General features: G+C 37.7%; 1 protein-coding gene across 2 annotated transcripts in view; it reads right to left on the reverse strand.

Moving 5' to 3' along the window:
• Positions 1-6,694: 6,694 nt before the first annotated feature.
• LOC119724354 overlaps positions 6,695-22,332 on the reverse strand; it is a 37,670-nt gene continuing 22,032 nt past the window's right edge. For both annotated transcript variants that reach the window (XM_038195373.1, XM_038195372.1), the window contains 25 exons: positions 21,330-21,468; positions 20,985-21,165; positions 20,551-20,827; positions 20,173-20,362; positions 19,044-19,371; positions 18,604-18,723; positions 18,235-18,363; positions 17,917-18,027; positions 17,449-17,622; positions 16,853-16,996; positions 16,517-16,694; positions 16,137-16,287; positions 15,696-15,817; positions 14,851-14,990; positions 14,451-14,592; positions 13,841-14,047; positions 12,909-13,112; positions 12,289-12,471; positions 11,517-12,160; positions 10,955-11,099; positions 10,368-10,589; positions 9,685-9,777; positions 8,179-8,510; positions 7,528-7,729; positions 6,695-7,126 (listed from right to left, as the gene is read on the reverse strand). In XM_038195373.1, coding sequence (XP_038051301.1) covers positions 6,858-7,126; positions 7,528-7,729; positions 8,179-8,510; positions 9,685-9,777; positions 10,368-10,589; positions 10,955-11,099; positions 11,517-12,160; positions 12,289-12,471; positions 12,909-13,112; positions 13,841-14,047; positions 14,451-14,592; positions 14,851-14,990; positions 15,696-15,817; positions 16,137-16,287; positions 16,517-16,694; positions 16,853-16,996; positions 17,449-17,622; positions 17,917-18,027; positions 18,235-18,363; positions 18,604-18,723; positions 19,044-19,371; positions 20,173-20,362; positions 20,551-20,827; positions 20,985-21,165; positions 21,330-21,468 — 5,027 coding nt within the window. In that variant the 3' untranslated portion in view covers positions 6,695-6,857. The remainder of the gene's footprint in view (positions 7,127-7,527; positions 7,730-8,178; positions 8,511-9,684; positions 9,778-10,367; positions 10,590-10,954; positions 11,100-11,516; positions 12,161-12,288; positions 12,472-12,908; positions 13,113-13,840; positions 14,048-14,450; positions 14,593-14,850; positions 14,991-15,695; positions 15,818-16,136; positions 16,288-16,516; positions 16,695-16,852; positions 16,997-17,448; positions 17,623-17,916; positions 18,028-18,234; positions 18,364-18,603; positions 18,724-19,043; positions 19,372-20,172; positions 20,363-20,550; positions 20,828-20,984; positions 21,166-21,329; positions 21,469-22,332) is intronic.

Below are 22,332 nucleotides of genomic sequence, written 5' to 3' on the forward strand. Positions count from 1 at the left end.
CCCTTACAATTTTAATTATGTGAAAACGTACAATTTTTGGCCAATTTTGATAAAAATGCAAGGTTAACCCCTTACAATTTTAAACGTCTCAGAAAAGTCAAATTTGGCCAAATTTTGATAAAAATGCAAGGTTAACCCCTTACAATTTTAAACGTCCAAAAATAGTCAAATTTTGCCAAATTTTGATGAAAATGCAAGGTTAACCCCTTACAATTTTAATTGTGTGAAAACGTACAATTTTTGGCCAATTTTGATAAAAATGCAAGGTTAACCCCTTACAATTTTAAACGTCTCAGAAAAGTCAAATTTGGCCAAATTTTGATGAAAATGCAAGGTTTACCCCTTACAATTTTAATTGTGTGAAAACGTACAATTTTTGGCCAATTTTGATGAAAATGCAAGGTTAACCCCTTACAATTTTAAACGTCCAAAAATAGTCAAATTTGGCCAAATTTTGATGAAAATGCAAGGTTTACCCCTTACAATTTTAAACGTCAAAAAATAGTCAAATTTGGCCAAATTTTGATAAAAATGCAAGGTTAACCCCTTACAATTTTAATTGTGTGAAAATGTACAATTTTTGGCCAATTTTGATATAAATACAAGGTTAACCCCTTACAATTTTAAATGTCTCAGAAAAGTCAAATTTGGCCAAATTTTGATAAAAATGCAAGGTTAACCCCTTACAATTTTAAACGTCTCAGAAAAGTCAAATTTGGCCAAATTTTGATAAAAATGCAAGGTTAACCCCTTACAATTTTAAACGTCCAAAAATAGTCAAATTTTGCCAAATTTTGATGAAAATGCAAGGTTAACCCCTTACAATTTTAATTGTGTGAAAATGTACAATTTTTGGCCAATTTTGATATAAATACAAGGTTAACCCCTTACAATTTTAAACGTCTCAGAAAAGTCAAATTTGGCCAAATTTTGATGAAAATGCAAGGTTTACCCCTTACAATTTTAATTGTGTGAAAAGGTACAATTTTTGGCCAATTTTGATGAAAATGCAAGGTTAACCCCTTACAATTTTAAACGTCCAAAAATAGTCAAATTTGGCCAAATTTTGATGAAAATGCAAGGTTTACCCCTTACAATTTTAAACGTCCAAAAATAGTCAAATTTGGCCAAATTTTGATAAAAATGCAAGGTTAACCCCTTACAATTTTAATTGTGTGAAAACGTACAATTTTTGGCCAATTTTGATATAAATATAAGGTTAACCCCTTACAATTTTAAACGTCTCAGAAAAGTCAAATTTGGCCAAATTTTGATGAAAATGCAAGGTTTACCCCTTACAATTTTAAACGTCCAAAAATAGTCAAATTTGGCCAAATTTTGATGAAAATGCAAGGTTAACCCCTTACAATTTTAAATGTGTGAAAACGTACAATTTTTGGCCAATTTTGATAAAAATGCAAGGTTAACCCCTTACAATTTTAAACGTCCAAAAATAGTCAAATTTGGCCAAATTTTGATGAAAATGCAAGGTTAACCCCTTACAATTTTAAATGTGTGAAAACGTACAATTTTTGGCCAATTTTGATAAAAATGCAAGGTTAACCCCTGACAATTTTAAACGTCCAAAAATAGTCAAATTTGGCCCAATTTTGATGAAAATGCAAGGTTAACCCCTTACAATTTTAATTATGTGAAAACGTACAATTTTTGGCCAATTTTGATAAAAATGCAAGGTTAACCCCTTACAATTTTAAACGTCTCAGAAAAGTCAAATTTGGCCAAATTTTGATAAAAATGCAAGGTTAACCCCTTACAATTTTAAACGTCCAAAAATAGTCAAATTTTGCCAAATTTTGATGAAAATGCAAGGTTAACCCCTTACAATTTTAATTGTGTGAAAACGTACAATTTTTGGCCAATTTTGATAAAAATGCAAGGTTAACCCCTTACAATTTTAAACGTCTCAGAAAAGTCAAATTTGGCCAAATTTTGATGAAAATGCAAGGTTTACCCCTTACAATTTTAATTGTGTGAAAACGTACAATTTTTGGCCAATTTTGATGAAAATGCAAGGTTAACCCCTTACAATTTTAAACGTCCAAAAATAGTCAAATTTGGCCAAATTTTGATGAAAATGCAAGGTTTACCCCTTACAATTTTAAACGTCCAAAAATAGTCAAATTTGGCCAAATTTTGATAAAAATGCAAGGTTAACCCCTTACAATTTTAATTGTGTGAAAATGTACAATTTTTGGCCAATTTTGATATAAATACAAGGTTAACCCCTTACAATTTTAAACGTCTCAGAAAAGTCAAATTTGGCCAAATTTTGATAAAAATGCAAGGTTAACCCCTTACAATTTTAAACGTCTCAGAAAAGTCAAATTTGGCCAAATTTTGATAAAAATGCAAGGTTAACCCCTTACAATTTTAAACGTCCAAAAATAGTCAAATTTTGCCAAATTTTGATGAAAATGCAAGGTTAACTAACCCCTTACAATTTTAATTGTGTGAAAATGTACAATTTTTGGCCAATTTTGATAAAAATGCAAGGTTAACCCCTTACAATTTTAAACGTCTCAGAAAAGTCAAATTTGGCCAAATTTTGATGAAAATGCAAGGTTTACCCCTTACAATTTTAATTGTGTGAAAAGGTACAATTTTTGGCCAATTTTGATGAAAATGCAAGGTTAACCCCTTACAATTTTAAACGTCCAAAAATAGTCAAATTTGGCCAAATTTTGATGAAAATGCAAGGTTTACCCCTTACAATTTTAAACGTCCAAAAATAGTCAAATTTGGCCAAATTTTGATAAAAATGCAAGGTTAACCCCTTACAATTTTAATTGTGTGAAAACGTACAATTTTTGGCCAATTTTGATATAAATATAAGGTTAACCCCTTACAATTTTAAACGTCTCAGAAAAGTCAAATTTGGCCAAATTTTGATAAAAATGCAAGGTTAACCCCTTACAATTTTAAACGTCTCAGAAAAGTCAAATTTGGCCAAATTTTGATGAAAATGCAAGGTTTACCCCTTACAATTTTAATTGTGTGAAAACGTACAATTTTTTGCCAATTTTGATAAAAATGCAAGGTTAACCCCTTACAATTTTAATCGTCCAAAAATAGTCAAATTTGGCCAAATTTTGATAAAAATGCAAGGTTTACCCCTTACAATTTTAAACGTCCAAAAATAGTCAAATTTGGCCCAATTTTAATGAAAATGCAAGGTTAACCCCTTACAATTTTAAATGTGTGAAAAAGTACAATTTTTGGCCAATTTTCATGAAAATACAAGGTTAACCCCTTACAATTATAAACGTCTCAGAAAAGTCAAATTTGGCCAAATTTTGATAAAAATGCAAGGTTAACCCCTTACAATTTTAAACGTCTCAGAAAAGTCAAATTTGGCCAAATTTTGATAAAAATGCAAGGTTAACCCCTTACAATTTTAATTGTGTGAAAATGTACAATTTTGGCCAAATTTTGATGAAAATGCAAGGTTAACCCCTTACAATTTTAATTGTGTGAAAACGTACAATTTTTGGCCAATTTTGATAAAAATGCAAGGTTAACCCCTTACAATTTTAAACGTCCAAAAATAGTCAAATTTGGCCAAATTTTGATGAAAATGCAAGGTTTACCACTTACAATTTTAAACGTCCAAAAATAGTCAAATTTGGCCAAATTTTGATGTAAATACAAGGTTAACCCCTTACAATTTTAAACGTCTCAGAAAAGTCAAATTTGGCCAAATTTTGATGAAAATGCAAGGTTTACCCCTTACAATTTTAATTGTGTGAAAACGTACAATTTTTGGCCAATTTTGATGAAAATGCAAGGTTAACCCCTTACAATTTTAAACGTCCAAAAATAGTCAAATTTGGCCAAATTTTGATGAAAATGCAAGGTTTACCCCTTACAATTTTAAACGTCCAAAAATAGTCAAATTTGGCCAAATTTTGATAAAAATGCAAGGTTAACCCCTTACAATTTTAATTGTGTGAAAACGTAAAATTTTTGGCCAATTTTGATATAAATACAAGGTTAACCCCTTACAATTTTAAACGTCTCAGAAAAGTCAAATTTGGCCAAATTTTGATAAAAATGCAAGGTTAACCCCTTACAATTTTAAACGTCTCAGAAAAGTCAAATTTGGCCAAATTTTGATGAAAATGCAAGGTTTACCCCTTACAATTTTAATTGTGTGAAAACGTACAATTTTTGGCCAATTTTGATAAAAATGCAAGGTTAACCCCTTACAATTTTAATCGTCCAAAAATAGTCAAATTTGGCCAAATTTTGATAAAAATGCAAGGTTTACCCCCTTACAATTTTAAACGTCCAAAAATAGTCAAATTTGGCCCAATTTTGATGAAAATGCAAGGTTAACCCCTTACAATTTTAAATGTGTGAAAAAGTACAATTTTTGGCCAATTTTCATGAAAATACAAGGTTAACCCCTTACAATTTTAAATGTGTGAAAAAGTACAATTTTTGGCCAATTTTCATGAAAATACAAGGTTTACCCCTTACAATTTTAATTGTGTGAAAACGTACAACGTCTCAGAAAAGTCAAATTTGGCCAAATTTTGATAAGAATGCAAGGTTAACCCCTTACAATTTTAAACGTCTCAGAAAAGTCAAATTTGGCCAAATTTTGATAAAAATGCAAGGTTAACCAATTACAATCTTAAACGTCTCAGAAAAGTCAAATTTGGCCAAATTTTGATGAAAATGCAAGGTTAACCCCTTACAATTTTAAACGTCCAAAAATAGTCAAATTTGGCCAAATTTTGATGAAAATGCAAGGTTAACCCCTTACAATTTTAATTGTGTGAAAACGTACAATTTTTGGCCAATTTTGATGTAAATACAAGGTTAACCCCTTACAATTTTAAACGTCTCAGAAAAGTCAAATTTGGCCAAATTTTGATGAAAATGCAAGGTTTACCCCTTACAATTTTAATTGTGTGAAAACGTACAATTTTTGGCCAATTTTGATAAAAATGCAAGGTTAACCCCTTACAATTTTAAACGTCCAAAAATAGTCAAATTTGGCCAAATTTTGATGAAAATGCAAGGTTTACCCCTTACAATTTTAAACGTCTCAGAATAGTCAAATTTGGCCAAATTTTGATAAAAATGCAAGGTTAACCCCTTACAATTTTAAACGTCCAAAAATAGTCAAATTTTGCCCAATTTTGATGAACATGCAAGGTTAACCCCTTACAATTTTAAACGTCCAAGAATAGTCAAATTTTGTCAAATTTTGATCAAAATGCAAGGTTAACCCCTTGCCTATTTAAATGTCTCAGAAAAGTCAAATTTTGCCCAATTTTGATGAAAATGCAAGGTCCCCTTACAATTTTAAACGTCCAAGAAAATTGAAATTTTGCCAAATTTTGATGAAAATACAAGGTTAACCCCTTACAATTTGAAACGTTGAAAAATAGTCAAATTTTCCCCAATTTTGATGCAAATGCCAGGTTAACCCCTTACAATTTTAAAAGTTTAAGAAAAGTCAAATTTGGCCCAATTTTGATGAAAATGCAAGGTTAACCCCTTACAATTTTAAATGTGTGAAAAAGTACAATTTTTGGCCAATTTTCATGAAAATACAAGGTTAACCCCTTACAATTATAAACGTCTCAGAAAAGTCAAATTTGGCCAAATTTTGATGAAAATACAAGGTTAACCCCCTTACAAGTTTAAACGTTGAAAAAAAAGTCAAATTTTGCCCAATTTTGATGAAAATGCAAGGTTAACCCCTTACAATTTTAAACGTCCAAGAAAAGTCCAATTTTGCCCAATTTTGATGAAAATGCAAGGTTAACCACATACAATTTTAAATGTGTGAAAAAGTACATATTTTGGCCAATTTTGATAAAATTGCAAGGTTTACCCCTTACAATTTTAAATGATTGAAAAAGTACATTTTTTGGCCAATTGTGATGAAAATGCAAGGTTTACCCCTTACAATTTTAAACATCCAAGAATAGTCAAATTTTGTCAAATTGTGATCGAAATGCTAGGTTTACCCCCTTACAATTTTAAATGTGTGAAAAAGTACAATTTTTGGCCAATTTTGATAAAATACAAGGTTAACCCCTTACAATTTTAAACGTCCAAGAAAATTCAAATTTTGCCAAAGTTTGATGAAAATGTAAGGTTAACCCCTTACAATTTTAAACGTTAAAGAAAAGTCAAATTTGGCCCAATTTTGATGAAAATGCAAGGTTAACCCCTTACAATTTTAAATGTGTGAAAAAGTACAATTTTTGGCCAATTTCTATGAAAATACAAGGTTAACCCCTTACAATTTTAAACGTCTCAGAAAAGTCAAATATGGCCCAATTTTGATGAAAATGCAAGGTTAACCCCTTACAATTTTAAATGTGTGAAAACGTACAATTTTTGGCCAATTTTGATGTAAATACAAGGTTAACCCCTTACAATTTTAAACGTCCAAGAAAAGTCAAATTTTGCCCAATTTTGATGAAAATGCAAGGTTAACCCCTTACAATTTTAAATGTGTGAAAAAGTACACTTTTTGGCCAATTTTGATGAAAATACAAGGTTAACCACTTACAATTTTAAATGTGTAAAAAAAAGTAAAATTTGTGGCCAAATTTTATGAAAATACAAGGTTTACCCCTTACAATTTGAAACGTCCAAGAATAGTCAAATTTTGGCCAATTTTGATAAAATACAAGGTTGACCCCTTACAATTTTAAACGTTTAAGAATAGCCAAATTTTGCCCAATTTTGATGAAAATGCAAGGTTAACCCCTTACAATTTAAAACGTCCAAGAATAGTCAAAACCAACAGAAAATAATGATATTTGTTGTCAAAAAATGAAAGCTGGCAGGTCTGAGACTATAACATTGCACTACTCACTGTTGATGATCTTGTTGACTGTCTGTGACAAGCCGGCCGCATTGATGGCTGTCAACGTCAAGTGGTAGTCGGTGAAGGGAGCCAGCGTTGAGACACGCATATCAGTCTCCATGGTCTCCACCCACTGCATGATATCACTACCTCCTGGGATGGTACCCAGAGATACCTCATAGACCAAGGAGGAGGAAGGGGAGAACAAGCCATCCCAGGCAAGATCAACCGTCCCGTCTCCCAGCCAGGTGGATCTGATCACACCTGAGGCTGTTTGGAACAAAACAAATTGATTTAAGGAACAGGTCATGGCTCCATAGATGGGTTGGTAGGTTTGTGGGGAGTGAGTTGCAGAAAAGAGATTGGCCTGCTTTTTGCCAGTTTTTTTCTGTTAATAGACTTTAACAAGTAGTTGCTGACGGGAGATCCCAACTTGAAGCAAACATACAAATCCATTTCTAAATTTGTTTTGTATCTGGAGCAATTGTGAAAGAAAAATTTAAGGTGGTTTCCCCTTTTTTTGCAATAGCCCCTTAAAAAGAGTAGCTGTTACATGAATTGCACTGAAATGTCCAACAGAAATTAAAGTCACTTCTGTACATTTTGGAATGTTTTTCGTGACACCATGAAACTAACATTAATTTGGAGAAAAAAAACATTGAGCTACATACCTCCATCAGAAGGTTTTGCAGTCTTCAGTGTAAAGTTGCCACTGATAGCCTGGCTGGTCAAACCAGCATGATTGACGGCTCTGACTGACAGGCTATAGGTTGCATCATCCACCAGGCTAAGACCTGACCAATCCAGGTGAGTCTCTGATGTGGATCCACAAGGTGTCCAGGAGGTGAAGGCATCGGGTCCACTAAGGTGGCACTGGGAGGGAGGAAGAGAGGTCAACTTTAATACAAATCTAGACAACAAACTGCATCTGATCAAATAAATACTGACATATCGCAGGCAATTATGAATGAGAATGGGCTCTGTGCAGAACAAAGCCACAGGTGACAGAAACATGACAATAACAGTTGAGGGCAAATTTCATGCTTTCATGTTCTCGTTTAAAAATGGACTACTTGCACACTGCACACGACAGTGTTCTAAATATTCAACTAGAAAATGGTCTGTGTACTGTTCCACTTGGGAGTTCCACTTGGGTTCATGTTACCCAGGTCAACACAATTATAGTCCTGATGAACAGGGGTAATAATATTGTATTTTGAGAACCTGTGGTGCGAAATATGCCCTGGGCAAAGTTTTAAAATAAGAAAGTGCTGTAATCATCCTCAGATAAGTTTTAACATTGAATCTAAGAAGTAGCTCACCTCGTAAGACTGGATTCCGAATGGATCCATGAATCCATCCCATGATCCTTTGAGGGAGTCTCTCTGTGACTGGTACCCGTCGCGTGTTTCGTACTGAGTCTCTGACAGTGTCTTCACGTTGACTACAGCTCCTGATGAGCTTGGGGGCACCGTTACTATGGTGACACCATCTGATGACTTCCATGACGACTTCTCAGCGTGATTGTAGCATGTGACAGTGACGTACAGTCGCTGGCCCTCAACCATAGCCTGGGACAGGCTGGTGGTGACAGTGGAAGTGCCGTCAGGAGACGATGAGCTTGGTAGGATGTCATCAAATCCAGGCTCTGATCCTGGGAGAATATTTAAAAAAAAGCAAGAAATAATTTATTTCAGTTGGTGAGCCTTTGAAGGTGTTGGCATTCAGTTATATTCAAGGGGAATGGCTTTATAGGCCAAAAAAAATTCTCCGGTTTCTGGTCTGCGCGCGCATCGCCGTAGCCATTCGCGTCGGCAAAATTAAACAGTTTATTTTTTAATGTAAGATGATGTCTCAAAACCGCCAAACTCACTGGTTTGATTAGAATCCTGCCACTGCACAATTTTAACTTGTTTTTAGATAGGGTTATGAGTGAGTAAAAGCTTTATGTGGCCCCTCTGAGCTCCCATATAGTTTGCACTAAATTTAGTCAGGCACCATTTGCAGACGGTGTTATAATTTTGTAATTGTGCATCTGGAAGCCAGACTGAGGGAGCGATGGTCGTGTATCTGTAAAATGTTTTTTAATTAGCGCAATACATGTATGTAAAGGAGCAGACTAACGACCAGCCTGGCAGCACATGTACAATGTTGAATGTGGCTGTATGGTCTGACGTTACCGTTTTCTCTGATTTTTGTCTTGACTATCCAAATTTCCATAAGAATGTTCAGGGCGGTCGAGATCATAAGTTGGTGCAGAATTCTCAAGCCTTATGGCCTTACTGAGGTCACCTCAAGCTCCACTTTGAAGGATATTTTTGCGAGTTTTAAGGGGATTGAAGTGTTATCTGCAATATCAGCCGACATTTGAAAAAAAAAAAAAAAAAAAAACATGCATCAACGCACCACTTTTGGGGCAAGCTCCACACCAGAAACCGGAGATTTTTTTAGGGGGGCCTTAGGTTTGATTTTACACATAAAGAGATCAAAGGCCATTTAGCAGTGATCAAATTGTAATACTGTGAGGTTTAATTTCAAGAAATGACATTTGGGATTTGGGTTTTCTCGGAAGACAGGGGGAGGTGGGCCACTCCAACCGCCCCTGAATCTGCCCACGACGGATCAATTAAAATGATAGTCAGTCATGAACTGAGGGATGCTTGCACCACCGACTGCCCACTCATGGTGGTCATTCTCCTGTTAGGCCAGGATGCTAAAACAAGAGAACTGAGACGCATTTAATTACTCAGTGACCTGTCAAGGAGGAAAATTCAGCTCTTGATTTTGGTTTTTAACCACGTGACCTCAACTAAGACATATCAACTTACCAACTGCCCATTCACAGTGGTCAATTCCACTCTCAGGATCAGACGCTGACCAGCTGAAGGTCAGAGAATCATCGTCCGCACTGAAGTCAACATCTGTTGGGAGACAAAAGGGAATCTTATTGAGATGTTCTTGCCATGAGACTGTGGACTAGTGCATAAACATTAGATAGCTCTTTGTGAGGGACACCATGGGAGGTACACACTATGAGTGACTACTAGTTCACGTATATGGTGTTACTCTGAAAGAACTCAACCGTTTATTGTCATCACATGAGCACCGGGCGTACTGCAGCAATGCATTTACAGGGTTTGACCATACTCAAAATGCGAGTAAAAACAGCGGTAGACTAGTCAAAACCATTCCCTAAGTAGTCCCCCTGGCGAGCCAAACTTATTGTACATAACATCGTTGTTTATGACATTCTGGTGTAAACATTTAAAAATTCTACTGCGGACTCGTTGAAAGGCCCGTGGACTAGATAACCGTTTAGTCCACAGGCTAGTGAAACTGCAGACCTGTGAAAAAAACAGTTGAGGGCGAAACCTGATTTATAAGTCCTTCCAAACTCACCAAGTGTGAATTGTGCCTAAAGTATATTTCCTGAATCCTACTATGACAACATCTGTCTTCAGTGGACATGACACGTCAGTCTGGAATACAAAATGTTGGAATTTAACATTACCTTTTGCATCGCCACCGTCAGAGACAAAGTAAATCAGTGGTGGTGTTAGGTCAATCAGTATGGGGTCAGAGGTTGCTATGGCAATGAGGTCAGCTGCATTTCTTGCCATCACAGTGATATGGACATAGGAGCCATGTGCCATGTTGAGGTCAGTGTTGATAGCATATGTCTGTAAACCCACTGACGTGAAGCTTTGAAGCTGGGTGCCACCCCTGGTAGTACCTAACATATTAACAAAAAAGGACAGGATTAATAGATACAAAACATCATCACAACGCTATAGGTCTTCAATAGAACATCTCTGACATTGAAGTCACTCGTTGATGGGCATCTGTTTCTTACATGTTTATACACTTGTGGTCAAAAATTAAAATCAGAAGTCAATTCACAAGTCTGATCACAACTAACAGACAAATTCTAGCAAAGTAATACATTTGTCACAGTTCACTTGAATAGCTTGTGACTTGACTGGGGATGACTTGTGAATGACTTGCAAGAACTTGTGAGTACTTGACCGCACCACTGGTACACTCAAGCGCCAGTTTTTCAATGATTTTCTTCTTAAAAGAGTACAAGCTTCAACCTACCTATAGCCCAGCTGTAGTCCACTATTGGACTCTCAGGATCAATAAAATGCCACTTGGCCTGGATTGACGACCAGCTGTGAATGAACTGAGTATGGACTTCTACGGACCCATCTCCAGAACTCGGTCCCGTTGTAAGTGGTCTCACCTAGAAAGGCAGAATTGGAATTTTTACAATTATGCTAATAACATATATATTTTATGATGAATTTCACCATCATTCATAAAAAAAGTGCGACAAACTGCCTGCCATGTAGGCAATAATAACAGGTGCCAACAGCGGCGAGTGCTTTTCATTTATAGAATGTTTACTTGTAACATTCCCAGATTGAAGAACTTTTGGAAACACTTGAGCTTCTTAAATGAAACAGACTGAGTTTCAAACTTGCACTGAGGTTCATCATCAAGGGCTGAGACAAACTATATCTCTATATGCAGAAACAAACGGCACTCTTGGATAATTAAATAGAGCATGCATTCTGAACTTGAGAAGGGAACATATTCTTGACAGAACATTCCAAGTGCTTAGAGTTTTGCATTCAAGATTTCCAAACCATTTGCTTACCTGAATTTTATCCAACAGGATTCCATTGGATTCTCCAACTGAGGAGATTGTTAATGTTGAGACATCGTCACTGGCTGTGAAGTAAAAACTGTGCTGATGCCATTGGATGGACCTCAGACTCTGGTCTGAGTGACCGTGTGTCGGCCGGTCATACAACCTGAAGACGCGATTCAATCCTGGTGCCTCAATGCGACCTTCTTGATTCAGCAAAGGATTGTGGGACAACACGGCATGACTCGCAAAGACCACAACCTGGTAGTGGCTGCCCGGTGACGTGTGGAAGGTTTGGGAGATGGAGCCATGAAGAGACAAGTAAGAACGGCCATCTTGAGCAATCTTCTTGTCAGAAGCGACCACAGTAGTCTGGCTATTAGATGCAATGATCCACTGACCTAGCAGCTCATCTGGTGTAACATCAATAATAGCTGTGGATGGCTTACTGGTTGTGAATGGCATTTCGGCAGTTGTCAAATTGGTGTCAGAAGTGGGATAACTATCAGTGGCATTGACAGTCAAGGACTCTGTCAATGAAGGTGTCGGTGCTTCATGAGTTGCATTAATATCAGGTGACTTTGTTGGCCTTGTCATGGTTTCATTGAATGACCCACTGTCAGGATTAACTGTTGTAATAATATCCTCCATATCTGAAAGAACAATAAATGATACATAGTAAATTCATTAAAATGTTTTCATAAAGATATATTTATATGATATTCCATCAGTTTTGTCTCAAATAAGGCAGCATCTATTTTCCTTAGAATTTAATATTCACCTGTGTTGTCTGGTTCCTGCAGCATCATTTCAAATGATGGATTCTGGATCAAGTTCTCCCCAAGAAGGATATGTTCTAGTGGTTCAGGCGGTGTAGTGTCCACCACAAACCCATCTGAAGAGAATGATTCAGACTGTAGGCCGGCAGCGTCCATAGCTGAGATCTTGGAGTAATACCGGATGCCTGAAAAGATAGATATAAAACAAGGTCTTGTTAATCTTGTTAATATTCCTAGGCTTTTAGGAGGGGAATTAAATTACTTTCCTAACATGGAATAAAAGTTCTTGGTTAACAATTTTTGGTAAAAGGAACCGAGACAATGATTGCGTGTCCCATTTAAATTTTACTGTAAACGCCTCCAAAAATGTTCGTACTAGTTACTTTTTGTTGGCCAGCCTCTGCCCAGTAAAACTGATCAGTGAAATATTTCCCGTACTCTTTCTGAATTGGGTCACACTCCATTTTTAAAGAGGTGTTTCCCTGGGCCTTTTGACTACAGAATTAGAAACCACAATTAGATTTAAAAAAAATGCAATTAACATTAAGCAAATACATATTGTTTCAGGGAGGTGTGTAGGGGAGGCAAACAGTTCAACGAACGTAAGACATTGGATCATTACCATCTGTGAGAGGCACAGCTAGAGTCTTGGAGGCAGACAGGTGGATTCCAACACTTGTACAGGGCAGAATGCCATCATCTGTAGGGCTAGGGGTCTGTCCAACGCACCACTCATAATGGTCTATGTAGGATTCCAGGTCCACAAAGCCATGCCAGGAGGCTGAGATGACTGTGCTGGAGTTCTGATACTCTACATCATGAAGATCTAGAATGAAAGATGGAAAAAAATCAGAGTGTAAAATGGCAATCACATGTCAATCGCAAGTCATTCACAAGTCAAGCACAAGTCAATCACAAGTCCATCACAAGTCCATCACAAGGCAATCACAAATCAATCACAAGTCAATCACAAGTCCATCACAAGTCAATCACAAGTCAATCACAAGTCAATCACAAGTCAATCACAAGTCCATCACAAGGCAATCACAAGTCAATCACCAGTCAATCACCAGTCAATCACAAGGCAATCACAAGTCAATCACAAGTCCATCACAAGGCAATCACAAGTCCATCACAAGGCAATCACAAGTCAATCACCAGTCAATCACCAGTCAATCACAAGGCAATCACAAGGCAATCACAAGTCCATCACAAGGCAATCACAAGTCCATCACAAGGCAATCACAAGTCAATCACAAGTCAATCTCAAGCCATCCAGTGCTGATCCAAGTGCCAAAGTTATGTTGTGAATACCTGGAATAAAGGATCAAACTTTTTCAAGCAAATTGTGATAAGTTTAGAGGTTTTTTTCTGCTTGTGACTGTGATATATATCTAGGTAAAAATATGAGTGCCAAATTGTTGTATTGGGCAATTTCAAGGATTGTGCACTTCAATAGCAAAGTCAGAAAAAATAAAGATGAATCATGAGCAACAGAGACACACAGCCAATGAAAAATGTTTATTCGTACAGGAAAAAATATTACAGACTGACCTATCCCATCAAAGACCAGGCCTGGATCTGGCCTCCTGGTATCCACCACAAAGCCATCACTGCTTCTGAGCGTGTGCAGACCAGCTTTGTTGAATGCTCGTACATTGCTGTAGTATCGCAGTCCACTCGGTAGGTTCAGGCTGGTGAGCGGTGTGGACGACACACTGGCTGGGAAGACATGGTCAGCAAATTGACGAATATCTTCACCTGAGGGGAAAAGAGACCAGAGCATCTTGGAAGATGAGTTACAAGGTAGTTCCACTGTTCTTGTACCATGAGGTTAGAGTTGCCATGCCAACACAAGAACAGTTGTAGCAAAGAATGGTTCATACTGTTCACAACTGAAAATGCAAAGCTACAGATGCAGCAAAATTCACAAAACGATGCAGCAAAATTCACAATCTTTGTAACATCACCAACTTTTGCAAATTTACAGGAATGCTTGTCACCACACTTCAATGCCAATTGCATCTGAATTCTCAATGAGTAGGAGTCAAGCCCCAACAGGGTCAACGTAAGGATATCTAAGACGAAATTTGTTACTTGGATGACCCACGTTATTAATGAGAGTCTTTTGTCAATGGATTCGAGTAGATTTCACTGTACTTACCTCCTGGATAGGTACTAAGTGACACTTGGTACTGGGACATTGCTTCGTCTAAAAACACCCCCTCCCAGGAGATGAAGATGGTGCTAGGATTCGTCAAGTAATCAGTGTCTTTCCTAGCATCAGATCTAGCAAGATCTTTTATCTGGAAACAAAGAAAGATATTCCATTAATCTTAACAAGATTGACTTAATGATCAGATTAGCAGATAACAGAATATTACAATTATGGTTGAAGTATTCTCAGGGATCTGATAGTGTGAGTACAAAGACCAGATTGCACATAATATCAACTACTTGACTGAATAACTTTAACATTGTTTAATATGGGAATTACAGAAGACATGTATCTGCAGTTAGCTTCAGGTTGTCAACTTTCACAACTGACGTCCTAGTTCTCTTACCTTAGTGCCTCTGATTGTTGATATTTTTGGCGGTGTGATATCAGGTGTAATGCCGTCTGATCTGAACACTGCGTATGTAGTAGCATCGTACCAGGCCCGGACGAACACGTGATACTTGACTCCCTTGGACAGCTTTTGGTCTGACGGATATGATGGACAAAAAGGTGATAATGGACCGATGCAGAAGTTAAGTTGGAATAGTTTATGCAGAACCTTCATGCAATTAATTTCTTGTGTAGGAACCTAATTGTTTTAATCAAACAGAATGAAATAATGCACTATGATATTTAAAATGATAAATGTGAGGTGTTCTGGCAAAATGAGACAGAACTGGGCAGAGGTTGAAATGCAGGTATTAGGAAAGAGAATAAAATCCTTCTTACAAATACTGATTGTTGCACTTCAATCGGACATTCCGTTGACAAGTTGTGGCTGTTTAAAGTTAGCATTTACCGACATGTCAAACAAGTAAAATACTGATGGAACAAGGCCTTTAAAGTTTGACTTTTTAGTCGTGAAAATGAAAGATGCCAATTGTTTCTCCTTAATGCTTTTATTCCACGATTTTTATACTATTTTTTCAAAATATGTGAAGTAAATTTCAAAGGTTACAAATATTAATGAATGTGAAAATTGAAAGAAAAAATTCACTCCTATTTAGTTTTTTGCATTTTTCTCCATTACAGCCTGTGCCCAGTTCCGTCTCGTTTTGCAACTAACACCTCACAAATCAGCTTGTCATCTTTAGCAGGAGCCTAATATAATTTAAAAAGCTGCCAAGGCTCTAGAAATATGTCATAGCTAGTGATTCTTGAAACATATTTTCTTTCAATCAATTTTCTTACCTTCATTCAGCATGATGATAACTTTATTGTCCTGTCCTACGTCAAACCATATTCTATCCCTTCCCGCATCAAAGACTCCCGATGGATTAGACGAGGAATCATCACCAATGCTCCACTCAAACCTGGTAATATTCAGATAAATGAAGAAAGAGAGTGGGTCACATAGGCAGTATTTGTGTTAACGGTGCAAAAACTCGCTTGCACTTGGCGAGATCAGAAACTTCAAGTTAGGAGTGATAGCTTACAGCTGTCAGACTCACTTTTTGATTTACTGAGTGTAAGAGTTACAAATATCAATCTTGCAATTTTACACATCATGCAAAACTGAACATCAAAATGCTTTTCCTGCTTTGTGAACCAAAGAGCAGCAGTTGCTATTAACTGAGTAAAACTTTCACCAGTGTCAATTTCATAATCGATATCAATCATATATTTACTCACCACTTGATGTCCAGTCCTTTCTGCTCAGTGACTCGCCAGACTGCACCTGCCATATACTGAGTGGCTGTGTCATCAATATCAATCATGGTATTGATATCATTGTGCATCAGATCAAGTACATCCAGAACTTCTATCTCAGTGTTGGGATTACCTTGAGGTAATGGTAAGAAAGTGAGTCAAGACATGAATGGTACCATGGCAACAAGGAGCTGGTTTGAATCCTGTTTCGGGTCCATGCTGCCTTAGTCTTAACTTTCTTTAATTACAAGACTTTACTAAATTCTCCCTTAAGATTCCATGTTTAAATTATGACCACTATTGAAGCGATAACATGATTTTTTGTTTCATGGGATTCGTCGCTGGATAAAAACTCTGCTTACTATCAGTTACGTCATTGCAACTCCTGTCCGGGGCACAGGCTTTATCAATAGGAGCGCATGCACAGTGGCCCTCGCATGTTGCAGGTGAGCATTGTCGCAGCAGGACGAGGGCGCCCTCGTCTGTCGAACTTCGGGAAAGCTCGAAAGTGGAATGATGGCGGTTGCTTGGTAAACCAACCTGTGTGAAGAAAGAAATGAAATAAACTAGTGGAAAATGAATGAAAATCTTTTGATTCAAAGACAAAGTCTGCCATTGTTTTAAGTAATTCCTATTTTGATCTCATCAATTTTTTGAACAATTCTTTTTTGGAGGGTATTTATGAGACTTATATTTACCCCGTTGACAGCCCAGATGGAGATGTAGAGATATGGAGGAGTTAAGTCAGTTATACTGCCCTCTAGTGGTATGATGGCTGTCTGCGCGATGCCCTCATCTAATGACATGCCGTCATAGCTGTGGTCAACACGGACTGGTCCACTCTGGAGAAATCACAAACTTTGTAAGTCAATGAATATGCATGATGGAGGATGATATTCTGAATATTGACACGGTTGCATTATCCATGTTATAAAACTACAGCATTGGACTGTTTTCTACAGACATGGAAGGATAGACCTATATCACAGTAACACGTGGACAAAGGAAATTCAAATAACTTGAATATAAAACAATATTGAGAATGGATCATTATTGAAAGTTCTAACTTAATTGAAAGATTGAAAGAACACACCTGTAGCACTAATGAGCACAAAAAATAAGCAATTAAATGAAACTTAAAAGCACTTTAGTAAGAAACTGACAGTTCTTGTGGAAACCTTTGGGAACTTAAGGTTTATGTAATTTCTCGTTGCCTTTGAACAGTGATTTTCACTTAATAATGACAGTAATGTACCACCCATATATGACAATTCAATGAAATTTGTACAGATACCGGGGTGAGTTCGGAGCCGCTGTAGGTGCGTCCGATGGAGACCAAGTAGTGGCTGATACCAGAGTGTATATCAGCAAATCCCAGCCAGGCAAGGGCTAAGGAACCAAGGGATGTACGGGGGTCTTCTACCCACGTCATCCAGCCAGTGTGGTAGGGTGGGGAAGCTACATCAGGCTGTATCAAGGGATAGAATTGAACCACATTTATAGTATTATTGTAAATACACACATTGTGCAAGTCTAGGCATAGAAGCTACAGCATTTGTCCTTTTTTACAGTGTTAGAGAGTCCTCGTTAAACTGAGATATTTTATTTTCAAATGAAAAATTAAGTGTCTTAGAACTTTTAATCAGCACACAGTGAGCATTTTAACTTACTGTGTAGTGGTTGGAAATAAACTAAAAAGTCAAATCATAAGTCAAAAAACACCCAGAAAAGTTAAGGATTGGGTGGCATATAAAAGACTTACATCATATGGTTCGGTGTTTGGGTTGATCCAGGTGATATGATGACGTTCCAAGTTAGCAGCACTCTCTGTATCCACAGCAAATGTCCCAACGGACGGTGGACTACCATCGACCTGAGGAAATAAATCGGACAATGAAAGATGGAACTGTACCATCTTTATTTTTGACAGGACAAGCTGGTAAAAGCATACAAAACCTCATAATGAAGATAATACAACAATGTAAGAACCAATTAAGAATCAGGAGATACTGAACAGTTTTTGACTGCAGTGGTTAATAAGTGGTATGATGAGACAGTGGGTGCAGTGGATGTCACTTACCAATAAAGGTTCTGTCTTGGCCTGTGTGCAGAGACCAGCAAAGTTACAAGCCACTACGGTAATGACGTAACGACTGCCTTCGTGTAATGTCAGATCGGTGAAGGTGTGGTCCAATTCACTCCCCGCAATCTGCAAATGATGAAAGAACAAGATACTCTCATTTGCTGGAACTCAAACAGATTAGAAACTTGTTCAAAACAAATACAGCCACACAAAATGAACTGCTTTTTCTTCCCTGTGTCAAAAGATTTGTAGAACTTTGAACGGTGGTTTCATTTCCAGATTTAAAAATATTACATTCCTTTTACTCCCACTAAATTCTAACCCAGTTTATTATTTTAACAGTTTGTGTTGATAAAACGATTTTACCTTTATTGGATGTATATTGACGTCTCCGTTGCGGTGTGTGCTGACAGATACAAACTGGTCCTTAATACCACTCTCAGGGTCACTGAACTTCCAGGAAAAACGAATCAGATCCTGCAAAACCTGAAAATTGAACAGTACAAACCAATCATGGGCTTTATTCCAAGTTGGCCATATTAAATTGAAAGCGAGGTAAAATCTTCATTTTTGGAGCTTGCGAATAGAAATGAAAACAATGACACAAAGTTAATTACAAATTAATACCAGTCTGCTCTGAAATTTGAAAATGATTGGAGAATTTTTTTATAAGACTTCAATAGACAAGAATCAAAAACCTTTCAAATTTTTAATATTTTTGTTCTCTCAGCGACACTAAATTAAGAGAAACTCCCAAAAAACACAAGAAGAAGAAATGTTTTTGAAAGTCATTTTTGTATTCTTACCTGAGTGTTTCTGACGGCCATGCCTAGAGTTTGATCTACAGCAGGTGCACTCATGACATCAGGTGGACTAGAGTCCACACGGAACCCGTTAGACGTAGCCTCAATCCACATACCAAGCTGGTTGTAGGCACGCACCGTTACGTAGATATCAGTGTTGGCAGGCATCTTGTCTGAATCTGACAAGAATACCAGTGCGTCCTCCGACAGCTCGATGCGCGTAGAGGGGAGAATGTCCTCAGCTCCTGGTGCCATGCCAGCGTGCCATTCGTAGTGGGAGAGGCCTGAGTGAGGGTCATGAAAACCCCACCAATGAGCTCGTAACTCAAGTCTACAGACAATCAGAAAAAACACAAATCATGAAATCATATCGCACCATAGTCATTTATGAAACTCTTGAACTGTAATCTATTAATTCCTGACATGTTAAGTATGGTGTGACCTGTAACTAGCACAGAACAAGGAAACTGACATTGCAAGGGAAACCTATACAAATATAGCAGTGAAGCAATAGTATAGAACTCAGGAGCCCAAGCTCAAATACCACCGACTCTAGTCAATTCTCATCAAAAACAATTCAGTAAGACTACGTTTTGACTGGTCAGGATAAGTCAGATCAATTCGGGCGATTCACAGTGCAGTGCGCCACCAAGAGTTTGCCACGGAGAGTTATTTTTCCCAGTGCATTGTGGGAGATGGTCGACAAATTCGCAGTGCGGGACATTTGAAATTGTTAGTTTTTCCAGTCAGTGGTTTCGTAATTAAGTGTATGATTCGAGGATCTGTTTGCCCATTTCTTTTCTTGTTATCAATATGGTGTTTTTGTAAGGCAGCAGAACGCTATGCCCCAATCTATGACATATTAGCTCAAGTTGTCTACCGACACTCATTCAAATGGGCCATGTTTTGTCGACTGTAAACTTGAAAAATTTACTCTCCGCGAATTAGGAGACCACCAGCATGGGGCATGGCTTTCTGTTTGAGTGATAGTACGGCAGTTTAGAGGTCACAGGTTCCAATCCTACTTCAGTTATTTTAGAGAATTGGCTGTCAGCCCCATTAGGCATCTACCATTGTGACTCTTCCTGTTTGGGATTTGTCTCCAGTTTTTGGAAATTTTTGTCTAACTCACCTTGAGGATTGGTAGCTGATATCCCCACCCCCAGAACCGCCATCATACACACGCCCCGCTACCGGGGGAGAGTCATCCACCGTGACCCCATCAGAGGTCACTGAGGTACAAAGGTCAGCAGCATTACAAGCCGTCACCGTCACATAGTAGGTCAGACCAGGCACTAAGTTCAGGTTCTCCGCAATAACATCTGTGAGAGAAATAAACCAATCTTTAGATGATTACATCTCTTCACTTGCAAAATCCAAGTCATTTTCAAAAATTGAAGAAATTGTGCAAAAAATGTTTATTTTTCGGTGTACTTGAGTTGGATGATAGACAGGAGATTTTGTAATACTAAAACCAATCAGAATTAAACAATAAGTATTTGAAACTTACAAGTGTCCAAGCCCACATGTTGCTCAGGTATGACATCGCTACACCCTGAACATATCCCAGCTCTCCAGGAATATCCAACGATGGCGCTGTGTGGGTCATGAAACCCTTCCCAGAATGCCCTGATCACTGTACGATCCTCCTGGAAGTCTCGGTCTCTGTGATTGGCCGAGGCGTTTACTGGGTTTCCGTCAAAAACGTGGCCAGCCAATGGAGGGGTTGCGTCAACTGTGAATGCTCCGTAGCTCTTCAGTGTGATCAGACCTACAGTATTAATGGCCTGAAAAAGGAGGAACAGAAATCAGAAACTCAATGTAAAATATGTTGATCAAATTATGTTGATCAACTATATGTTGATCAAAAGATTGCTTTGCCTCGTTAACTACATGTACGAGCAAGGATGAATAGTACGAAAATATCAATAACCTTCAGCTTACCTTAACAGAAATGAAATAGGAGTGACCTTCTTGAAGGAGCAAAGGTTGTGAGGGGTCACTGACCCCGATCTCTGTACTCTCTCTAGTAAATGGCATGATGTCTGCATGACCTGGATGTGAACCCAAGGCCCACTCGTAATATGCAACACCACTCTCCTGGTCTGAGAATACATTCTCCCAACTGAAAGAAATTACAGAAAAACCAGTGTGAAATAACTTCACTGATATCCAAAGTAAGCATAATATTTGGAGTTACTTGGAGTTGTTTCCTATGGCTGGTCAATAAGAGGGAAAAATCATCATAAATCTTAGGTCGAGTTTAAGATTGTTGATGTGTGTCTGTACCTTGCTGAGATGGAAGTTGTAGATCGGATGAAGCTGCCTCCAACGTCCAATGTATGTTCAGCACTGATGACAGGCGATGATGTATCAATGACAATAACATCGGAGATGGCTTGTGATGACAGACCAACAAAGTCAGTTGCTGGTGGGAGATAAAATTTGATCAAGAAAGTCTTGAAATGAAACCTGACAGCCATGAAGCTTTACTGTCCCATAACTCAGGGTCGACTTGGTGGGTTGTTAATACGTTTCATACAATTCTTCGTCCCAACCCACGGCCCGGCTGCACAGCGAAAATGGAAGTTCCATTCCTTGGTAAATGGAAGTTCCATTCCTTGGTAAATGGAAGTTCCATTCCTTGGTAAATGGAAGTTCCATTCCTTGGTAAATGGAAGTTCCATTCCTTGGTAAATGGAAGTTCCATGGCACGGTCACACGATTGGCGGCTCTGACCAATCAGATGACAAGGATTTATCCAGGTGTTGTATAAAACAAATAATGAATACTTCACATTCGTGCAATGGAAAGAATAATTTCATGCAGCGATGGCAGGGCTTCGCCTCATGGAATGGAACATTCCATCTGTCACCCCATGAAATAAGTCTTACCATTGCACTCATACACATTCATTATTTGTATACTATGATTTGACCATTTCATGGATACTGCCCTCTCTGGGGAATTTCATTGAAATATGTCCCATCATTCCATGGATTAACTCATGACAACAAAGATGGTGGTATCTGTGAAACGGTCTACAGAGCATTACAAACAATGCACAGAAAGATTTAAACCACATATGCCCTGAAACATTTTGTATTTGTCTCAATCAGTATGACAAAAATTAAATACGTTGTTTATAGAGCTTCAAATCTGAAACCACAATCTATTCAACAATACCTAGCCACTCATATCACTCATATCACTAGCCACTCATTATCACTTAGCTATATGCCCATTTATCATCTATTCCTAACCTCTGACTGTAGCGTAATACTTATGTCCA

This window comes from Patiria miniata, unplaced genomic scaffold (assembly GCF_015706575.1).
Source record: "Patiria miniata isolate m_02_andy unplaced genomic scaffold, ASM1570657v1 HiC_scaffold_18, whole genome shotgun sequence".
Lineage (NCBI taxonomy): Eukaryota > Metazoa > Echinodermata > Asteroidea > Valvatida > Asterinidae > Patiria > Patiria miniata.